The sequence below is a fragment of the Empidonax traillii genome, unplaced genomic scaffold, assembly GCF_003031625.1.
Source record: "Empidonax traillii isolate 1590-97213 ecotype Southwest subspecies unplaced genomic scaffold, ASM303162v1 scaffold1191:size203906, whole genome shotgun sequence".
Lineage (NCBI taxonomy): Eukaryota > Metazoa > Chordata > Aves > Passeriformes > Tyrannidae > Empidonax > Empidonax traillii.
The window spans coordinates 67,513-77,385 of NW_020956384.1; the positions used below are offsets into that span (position 1 = coordinate 67,513).

General features: G+C 56.6%; 1 protein-coding gene across 1 annotated transcript in view; it reads left to right on the forward strand.

Moving 5' to 3' along the window:
• Window positions 1-9,873, forward strand: part of LOC114069106 (collagen alpha-1(VII) chain-like) — an 82,897-nt gene that overhangs the window by 2,761 nt on the left and 70,263 nt on the right. Inside the window, exons 3-12 of the mRNA XM_027905667.1 lie at window positions 51-180; window positions 1,246-1,362; window positions 1,856-2,011; window positions 3,710-3,826; window positions 5,470-5,616; window positions 7,203-7,322; window positions 7,702-7,860; window positions 8,515-8,643; window positions 8,874-9,023; window positions 9,787-9,835. Of these exons, the coding sequence (XP_027761468.1) occupies window positions 51-180; window positions 1,246-1,362; window positions 1,856-2,011; window positions 3,710-3,826; window positions 5,470-5,616; window positions 7,203-7,322; window positions 7,702-7,860; window positions 8,515-8,643; window positions 8,874-9,023; window positions 9,787-9,835 (1,274 nt within the window). The remainder of the gene's footprint in view (window positions 1-50; window positions 181-1,245; window positions 1,363-1,855; window positions 2,012-3,709; window positions 3,827-5,469; window positions 5,617-7,202; window positions 7,323-7,701; window positions 7,861-8,514; window positions 8,644-8,873; window positions 9,024-9,786; window positions 9,836-9,873) is intronic.

Here is a 9,873-nt window from a genome sequence, read left to right on the forward strand (position 1 = left end):
ATCCCAGGGGGTGACGATGTCCCTTGTCCCCCCCTCCCTGTGTGTGGCAGCTGGCGGTGGGCGGTGACACCGACACGCTGCTGGTGACAGACCTGCGGCCCAGCACCGAGTACGTCCTCACCCTCAGGGCCACCCACGGGGACGCCCTCGGACAACCCGCGGCTGCCACCGGCAAAACCAGTGAGTGGCTCCTCCTCCTCCCCCTCCCCGGGACGGGCACGGGAGAAAATCCCACCCCAAAGCCGGGAGGGGAAGGGGGGTGGGAATGGCTGCAGGTTCCAGGGGGTGGGAGCAAAAACCACCCCCTGCGCTTGAAGGGCGCGGCTCATCATCCCAACGGGGAAACAGCAGGATTGGAGGAGTCCAGGATGGGGTTTCAGGTGGTGGGACACCTGGGAGGAGAAAGCTCCTGGAGGTCAAAGGTTGGGAATGTTTTGGAGATCACGAACTGGGAAAACTTCTGGAGATCGTGGGTTGGGAATGTTTTGGAGGCCACAGGTTGGGAAAGCTCCTGGAGATTATGGGTTGGGAAAGCTCCTGGAGATTGTGGGTTGGGAATGTTTTGGACACCATGAATTGGGAAAGCTCCTGGAGGCTGTGGGTTGGGAAAGCTCTTGGAGGCCATGGGTTGGGAATGTTTTGGACACCATGAGTTGGGAAATCTCCTGGAGATCGTAGGTTGGGAAATCTCCTGGAGATCGTGGGTTGGGAAAGCTCCTGGAGATCGTGGGTTGGGAAAGCTCCTGGAGATCGTGGGTTGGGAAAGCTCCTGGAGATTGTGGGTTGGGAAAGCTCCTGGAGATTGTGGGTTGGGAAAAAGGGGAAGGGGGAAAAGGAAAGGGAAGGGGGAAAAGGGAAAGAGGAAAAGGGAGAAGGGAAGGGGAAGGGAAGGGAAGGGAAAGAGGGAAGATTTCAGAAGGGAAAAGGGGAAGGAAAGATTTGGGAAGGGAAAGGGAAGGGGAAAGGGGAAGGAAGGGAAGGGAAGGTTTGAGAAGGGAAAGGAAAGAAGGAAATTTCAGGAAAGGAAAGAAGGACATTTTGGGACAGGAATCTTAAAAACCACCTTTAAGGGATCCCTTGAAAATCCCTGGAAGGTGGGAGGGGGGATTGTTGCTTTCCAGGACCCAGCTCGAAAGGCAGAGCTGCTGCTGCTCCCTCTCCTTGCCCTTCTATCCCTGGAGCCAGAGGGTTTTTCCAAGGATCCAAGGGCATTCCATGTCCCCTCCCTCTTTGTGCCCCCCTCAGCTCCCATCCCTCCCGTCACCAACTTCCGGGTGGTGGAAGAAGGACCCTTCAGCCTGAAGGTGGCCTGGACCCCTCCCCCAGGCAAACTGGAGGGCTACAAGATCTACATCCCCAGGGGTGAGTCCTCCCTGGGGGGCATTCCAGGGACTTCCCTTGGGAAGGACAAAGGGAGCCAAGGGCTGGGAAGGTGCTCCTGGCACGACTCTGGAAGCATCCAGGGTGTCCAGAGTGTGGGGTTCCTCCAGGAGAGAGGAGAAGAGTCCTTTGAAGGACTTTGTTTTGGAGAACAAGGAGATGTTTTTCTTGGAGAAGATGGGGATGATGCTGTGGATTCCTTGTCACATTCACAGGGTTTTTGTGCTTCCTCCCAGCTCAGGTGGGGCTGAGAGTGAGTCCAAGCCTTTGGGGTGCCCCACACTCCCCTCTGAGTTGTCCTTGAGGTGTGGATGTTTCCGTGGCACCTGCAGGGCTGGGACACCACAGATCTGTCCAGCTTGAGCTGTGGCCCCAACTCCCAGCCCCACCAGCGTGCTGGGGGACTCCACGTGGCAGAGGCATCACCGTGGGCTTCGGGAAAGCTCCCCCCTCCCCCCTGTCCTTGCCTTTGCAGCCTCCAGGCCGGGCGTGGCCCACGAGCAGGTCCTGCGGGGCGACGTCTCCTCCCACGTGCTGGCCAACCTGCAGGAGGATCGGCAGTACAACGTCATCCTCTACGCCGTGCACCCCCAGGGGCCCAGCCAGCCCGTGGCTGCCCTGGGGAGGACGTGTAAGGCTGGGACCCCCCCGGGGTGGGGAGTGGTTGATGGCTGATGGTCCCTCCCTGCCCCCCCCCGGGGCTGTGGGTGCTGTCCAGAAGTTTCTCATGGTGCCCTCACGCTCCCCGTCACGGGTGGGAGGGGGAGGCTCGGGCTGAGTGGTCACAAAGCCAAGCCTTGGGGCAGCTCCACCCGGTCTGTCAGCCTGGGGTTCTGATAAACTGAAGGAATTTCAGGGGTGTAAATTGAAGGAGTCGTCGAGGTGCGATGGAGCCGCTTTTGGCACCCCCCGGATCAGCAAAATGAGAACGTTGGTTTGGGTGAAATGAAGCAAAGAGCTCAATCAGGGCTGTTTATTACCCAGTATAAAAGCTAAAATAAAATCTGCTATAACGGAGGGTGAAACGGTAACAAAGCAATTAACGGTAAAGGTGGTGAAAAAGAAATCACCGTTAAGTAGAGCTGGGATGGGACTGACCCAGAGCAGCTCTCAGGGGACATCTCTGCTCTCAGCCTCCAGGGGTGACCTCACAGGGAGTCCCCAGCCATGGGAGGAATGTGCCCAGCTCTGGGCCCTCAGCTCAGAGCTCATGGAGGGGCTGGAGCAGGGGCAGGGAAGAGCAGCGAGGCTGGGGAAGGGACTGGAGCACAAGGGCTGTGAGGAGAGGCTGGGGGAGCTGGGGGGGCTCAGCCTGGACAGGAGGAGGCTCAGGGGAGACTCAGCACTCTCTGCAGCTCCTGCCAGGAGGGGGGAGCCGGGGGGGGGGGTTGGTCTCTTCTCCCAGGCAACCCTCAGTGAGACAAGAGGGCTCGGTCTCAAGCTCTGCCCGGGGAGGTTTAGGTTGGACATTGGGAAGAAATTCCTTACAGAGAGGGTAATGAGCCCTTGGAATGGGCTGCCCAGGGAGGGGGTGGATTCTCCATCCCTGGAGATGTTTAAGGACAGGCTGGATGTGGCATCAGTGCCATGATCTGGTGATCCCAGCAGGGTTGGATCGAGGCTTGGACTGGATGATCTCGGAGGTCTCTTCCAACCCCGTTAATTTTATGATTCTATGAATTCCAAGAGGATGAGCCACAAAAATGGCCTCTCAGGGTGTGGGGGGGTGGGAGTTACTGGTGATGGAACACAGGGAAAATCCCAGTGTTTCCCAGGAAGAGGAAGAAAGGAGCAGGGGGTGTTTTCTGGTGGGAGCTGAGAGGGAATAAGGCCGGGCTGGATGAGGTTGGAGCAGCCAAGTGGAACATTCCCTGGTTGGAATGGGATGATCCTTGAGGTCCTTTCCCACCCAAACCACGCTGGGATTCCGTGAATTAGGAATAATCAGCCATTATATTGCTCTGGAGGTGTTGAAGGACAGGCTGGATGTGGCATCAGTGCCATGGGCTGGGTTGGAGCCATGGGTGGGGTTGGAGCAGGGCTTGGACTGGATGATCTCAGAGGGCTTTTCCCAACCCAGTCGATTCCACCCCTGCCCTGGGCAGCCCCTTCCAACACCTGACCCCCCTTTCCATGGGCAGATTTTCCCAAACACCCAATCTATCCAAACTTGGGGTGGTTCCTCCTTTTCTCCCGTCCCTTGTTCCCTGGGAGAGGAGCCCCAATCCCACCCGGCTCCTCTTCCTGGGTGTTCCCCTTGGACAGCTGAGCTGCTTCTGGTTCTCCCCCCAGGCCTAAATCCCCCCCCGACCAGTGGTTTTCCTTCCAGTGAAGGTGCTGGCCGTGGAAAAGCTGGTGCTGCAGAACGAAACCACGGACACGCTGCGGGCCACGTGGAGCGCCGTGCGGGGAGCCACGGGATACCGGCTCACCTGGACATCTGCAGGTGGCACACAGGGATGGGGGGTGGGCAACAGGGAGATGGGAGGTTCCCAAGGCGTTGGAAGCACCAACACCTTCATGGAATGAGGAAATTGGGGGTTTTTTTGGGGGGGCAGGATCAACTGGCGGCTTCCACGGGAGTTCTGCCGCAGCCTTTCGGGGTGGGAAACAGGCCTGGATGGGAAAATTCCCGCTCACAATGCGAGGGGATGGATCCCCAGCCTCATTCCATGGGATTAGGGTGGGATTTCCTGGAGCTGAGCGGCCTTGGGAAGGGTTAAAGCTGGGAAAATGCTTCCCTGAAGAGCTTCAGTCACACCGAGTTTTGGAGTCACCCCCTTTTTTGGGGGGAGACAGTCTGGAAGTGCCTGTGATTATTTCTATTCTTTCTGTGGCACCAAGACTTTCTTTAATCCCCAGAATCCTCATTTTTAGGGGAGATTCAGGTGTTTGGAGCCAGATCTGAGTTGGCAGCTGGAGCTTCTCCCCTGCCCTGAACCCAAAGGTGTTTTCAGGGTTGTTTTTTGGGGAGGGGAAGGGGGGCAGGAATCAGAAATTCAGATTTGATGAAGTTTTTGGGCCCTGGGAGGTGGATGTTTCTGGGGCTCAGGGCTGAGATGGGATGTCAGGGACACCTGGGCTCCATCCCAGCCTTGGAATAACCAGCACATTCCACCCCCTGCTTGTGATACAAGGAAACAATTCCCACAGGGAACGGGGAGTTTGGGTGGGAGAACAACTCCAAAAACATCACCAGGAGGCAAAAAAACCTTTATGGGGAAGGCATAAAACTGCTTTTATTGCTTTGCAATCAACTTCCCTCTGGGGGAAAAAACCCAGTCCTGGCACTCTCCCAAAATCCAGGAGTTTTCCCAGCCCATGTTTAACATCTCCTCTCAAAAATCCAGGAGTTTTCCCAGCCTGTGTTTAACATCTCACCCCAAAATCCTCTTCCCATCTTTGGGGTCTTTTGGGATCCAGGCACCTTCTGCCCCGTCCCAAAACACCCGAGGGCTTGAATTTCATTTCTTGGAGCGTTTGTATTTATTTAATTCTTAAAATCAGTCTTAAAAAAATCCGAGTCGTGAGGGGGGAGCAGCTCAAGCAGGAGGTGGGAGAAGGGAGATGGAACTCGAGGTGCTGCTGGAGCACCAGACGGGCACGTGGCACCCTCCAGTGACCAGATGGGAAAAGGCACCTTCCCTTCCCCTTCCCAAAAAAAAAAATATCCTGATTGTTGCTGCCGGCACCTCCCAGCCCCTCCCAACAAACAGGGATTAAGATTGAACTCTTCTCCTGCCCTGCTGGGCAGGTTTAGCTGAGCTGGGTTTAGTCCCCCACCCATCCCAGGGGATCACTCCCTGATCCAGGGGATGCATCCAGGCTTGGAATTCACGATCACCATCAACCCCACCTTTGGGAATATCCAGGGATTGGTGCTGTGGGAAGCCCCATTTGTGGGTTTTCCCTGATTTATTCCCTCTATCCTGCAAATCCCTGATTGCCTTGAGCCATTGGTGCCCACTGAAGATTCCCTGGGTCATTCCTGCCTTCCCTTCCCACAGGTGGTTCTCCTTGGTGTGATCCCAGCAGGGTGATCCTCCTTGATCCATCCCAAGGGAATCCAACACCCTTTCCTTTTCCCAGAGGGCACCATCCAGGACGTGACCCTGAGCAGCAGCTACAGCCACTACCTGATCCAGGGGCTGCATCCCGGCGTGGAATACACGGTCACCATCAACCCCATCTTCGGGAATGTCGAGGGGCCCGTGCTGAGCGGGAAAGCCACGACAGGTGAGTGTCCTGTGGGAGAGATGGGATTGGGATCCACCCTCATGGGATGGGGATCCACCCTCAAAGTGTCCTGCAGGAGGGCTGGGATTGGGGATCCACCCTCATGGGATTGGGATCCACCCTCATGGGATTGGGATCCACCCTCACAGTGTCCCACAGGAGGGCTGGGATTTGGGATCCACCCTCACAGTTTTCCTTCAGGAGGGCTGGGATTGGGATCCACCCTCACAGTGTCCTGGGATGGGGATCCACCCTCACAGTGTCCTGGGAATAATAATGAAGGTGAGGCAGAGAGAAAGAGGTAGAAAAGAGGCCCAGGGAGAGAGCAAGAGAAAGAGATATCAGGCAGAAGATCATCACCATCTGTGGATCCAGCGGTGCACCATCAGTCCTTCTCCACCTTGGGCTTCTCTGTGGTGGGGGTTGTTCCCTAAAATGGGAGAAATAATCCTCTGGGCAGTTTGGAGCATGGAAAGGTTTATTGCACCCCATGGATCCAGCCTGGCCAGGTCCCTCTGCAGAGCCCTCCTGCCTTCCAGCACATCCACACTGCCCCCAGCTTGGGGTCACCTGCAGATCTGCTGATGGTGGAACCATCCCCTCATCCAGACCAGCAGTAAAGATTAAACAGGACTGGGCCCAGCCCTGATCCCTGGGGACACCACTGGTGACCGGATCCCAGCTGGATGCAGCTCCATTCCCCATCAACCAGTTCCTAACCCAGCACAGAGTGCCCTATCCAAGCCTTTTCCAGGAGTGTCCCATAGGAGACATCCAAGCCTTAATACAGATTTTAGGGAATCCGGGGCCCTGAGGTCCCAGACTTCCCATTGTTTATCCACACCTTGGCAAACAAAGGAATTGATGCTCCTTGCCCACACATTCCTCTGATTTTATGGGATAATTAACCCCCTGCTCAGTGTTCCTTCTCTTTTGAGCCGGTGGTCCCTGGGGTGGGTGGGTTATGGGTGGGTGGGTTGTGGATGGGTGGGTTGTGGGTGGGTCACCATCTCTCCCTGCCACAATTCCCTTTTCCCTGGTCAGAGCTGATTCCAGCTATTTCTGGCTTGGCTTTCCATGCATCCCCTTAATCCTGCATCCCTCTGCCCCTTCTCAGAGATCCCCCCTTCTCCCCCAGCTTTGTCCAACCCCCCCCAGGCCTGAGACCACCCCTGGATGATGATCCCACCTTAATCCAGAGCACTGGTTGAACTTGTAGTCTGAGCTCTCCCAGAGGCACAGTTGGGGTGCTGGGCCCAGAACTTTGGAAGGAGGAATTTTTGGGAGGGGAATTTTTGGGAGGCCTTTCCCAGGATGTGGGACCAGATCTCAGCAGGCTTGGAGCATCCTGGGCTGCTCCATCCCATCCCATCCCATCCCATCCCATCCCATCCCATCCCATCCCATCCCATCCCATCCCATCCCATCCCATCCCATCCCAATCCCACGGCAAAGTCCTTCTGTGTCCCAGCAGTGCTCGGGGCTGGGGGTTGTCCTCTGGAAGTCATTCCAGAAGCCAGGCTGGGTGGGTAGTTTTGGGAGCTGGTGGGACCTTGATGCAAGTGGGCAACTCTTGTCTCCTGCAGTGGCCTCGAGCACTGTGCAGGTGCTGAAAGTGAGTGAGGTTTCCATCAACAGCCTCCTGGTCTCCTGGGATCCAGTTGCCGGAGCCACCGGTTACAGAGTGGCTTGGGGTCCTACACCAGGTAAGATCCATCTCCTCTCCAGCCTGAAGCACCTCCAGCTCTTCCTGGAGCGCTGGAGAACTTCAGGGATGGCCCAGCTCCTTCACTGCTCTCAGCAGCCTCTCCCACAGCTTCAGGGCATGGAGCGAAGCCGGGAATTATTCCACAATTCCAGCAGGGAGACTCCCTGTGGTGACCACCACACTTCAACCCACCCCACCCATCCCAGTTCTTTGGAAAGAACCTTCTTCTGTTCCCTCTTCCTAGGAGTTCTTTTGCAAAGACCCTTCTCTTATTCCCTCTTCCCGTGATTTCTTTGGCAAAGACCATCCTGTTCCCTCTTCCCACGATTTCTTTTGCAAAGAACCACCCCCCCATCACCCTTTTCCCTGTTCCCCAGAGTTCCTCGGCAAGGCCCGTCCCCGCCACGTGTCCCTGGGCCGGCGGGTGACGTGGCAGCGTCTCCGTGCGCTGGCGCCCGGCAGCGATTACGTCATCTCCGTGTCCGTGCTCTTCGGAGCCGCCGAGGGCCCCGCCGTCACCACCTCGGCCAGGACCGGTGAGTGGCTCGGGACCTTCAGCAGCAGCACCACCAGGAGGGGCTCAGAGGGAAGTTCAGGAGATCTTTCCGAGTCCCGAGGACTCGACGTGGGATCGCCTGGATCAAAGATGGGAATTCCTCGTGTGAAAAACAGGGCCAGGTGGTGGAACAGGGTTGAGGGACAAACTTTCCATCTCCAACCTCAGCAGCGCTGAGTGGGATGACCCAGAAGTTGAGGGGAGGTCGGAACGGCGTCAGGGGATTCCTTGAAGGGGTTTAAAAGTGGGAGCGAGTCACTGGCAACCCCGGAATGCAGCGTGGAGACGACGGGCTGACCCTGGGGAAGAAGGGAACAGGCCACCACTGGTGGGTGGGAGCTGTGGGAGCTCTGGGTGGGTGTTTGGGCGTGGGGGGCACTGGGATATGGATCTGCTGACTCCCTGGATCCCTGTCCTGGGCTCGCAGAGGTGGATCCGGAGCAGAACATGCTTGCAGGTGGGATTTACACGCACGGCCCCGACCTCAGGTTGGTGTCTCTCCAAGAGAGGAGGAGGAGGACACACCAGGGATAAGCAAATCGAACCTTTTGGGATAATTCTGGCCTCATTCCAGTGCCAATGAGGAGCCCTGTTGGATGGGAATTCGGGCACTGACCTTGTCCTCCCCTCGCAGCTCCCCTCGGCTCCGTCCCCGATTTCAGGGTGACGTCACACACCAGCACCAGCCTGTCCTTGGCCTGGAGTGCCACCACAGCTGCCACCAAATTCCGACTCACCTGGAGCCCCCTGGGAGCAGGAAAAGGTGAGCAGAGAAAGGGTGACCCCCCTTCCCAAACTCCTGAGCTCCCACTGTGGAGAATCTTGGGTGGCGGTGGTGGCTCCTCCTCTCCTTGTGTTCCCTTCATTTATAAAACATTCCAAAACTCTGGAATGACAGCACAGCAAGGAACGCCTCTTTCCTGGGGAGGGGATGCCAGCAGGGAGCTCCAGGCTCTGGAATATCCCTCTTTTTTTTGGTTTATTTTTTACCAGGAAAGCAGATTGCCAAGAGCCAGCTCCTGGGCAGCAGAACGTTGGCCCATCGGATCGACCGCTTGGAACCCGACACGCCCTACAGGCTCGGAATTCGGGCTGTTTTTGGCCGGACTGAGGGGCCAGAGGTGACCCTGACTCACCACACAGGTGTGTCCTGCCAGGACAACCCTCCTGGCCTTGGGATTTGGGGGTTGGGATCGTGGGCTGGGGCCAAGAATCTGTGGGTGGGAGTGGAAATGTCCTGCGGGCTTGTTGAGGGGCCTTGGAGGGCGGTCCTGGATGGATGGACACAGTTCCTGGTGTTGATTATCCACAGCTATCCCGGGAATCTCTCTGCAGGCACCGCTCGGGGGCTTGGGGTTTTGGGAATTCCTTGATTTGGGAGTTCCTGGTGGCTCTGCTTCTTTGAATGCGGGGTATTGGGGTTTTGGGAGTTCCTTGATTTGTGGCTCTGCCCCTTTTGACTTGGGGTTTTGAAGTTTTGGGAATTCCTTGATTTGGGAGTTCCTTGACTTGCTGCTCTGCCCCTTCCAACTTGGGATCTTGAGGTTTTGGAAACTCCTTGATTTGGGAGTTCCTTGTGGCTCTGCTCCTTCCAAACTTGGGGTCTTGACATTTTGGGAGTTCCTTGATTTGGGAGTTCCTTGAGTTGTGGTTCTGTCTCTTCCAACTTGGGATTTTGGGAGTTCCTTGATTTGGGAATCCCTTGATTTTTGGCTCAGCCCCTTCCAACTTAGGGTATTGAAGTTTTGGGAATTCCTTGATTTGGGAGTTCCTTGATTTGTGGTTCTGCCCCTTCCAGACTTGGGGTTTGGGAAGTTCCTTGATTTGGGAACTCCTGGATTTGTGTCTCTGCCCTTTCCACCCCGGGGTTGTTCCTCCAGCCCCTCCCCCCGGTTGGTTTTTGCAGCGTCTCCTGCAGATCCCAAGCCCAGCCAGCCCGTCCAGGACCTGAGGGTCACTGCCACTGCTGGGAACACTTTGGAGCTCTCCTGGA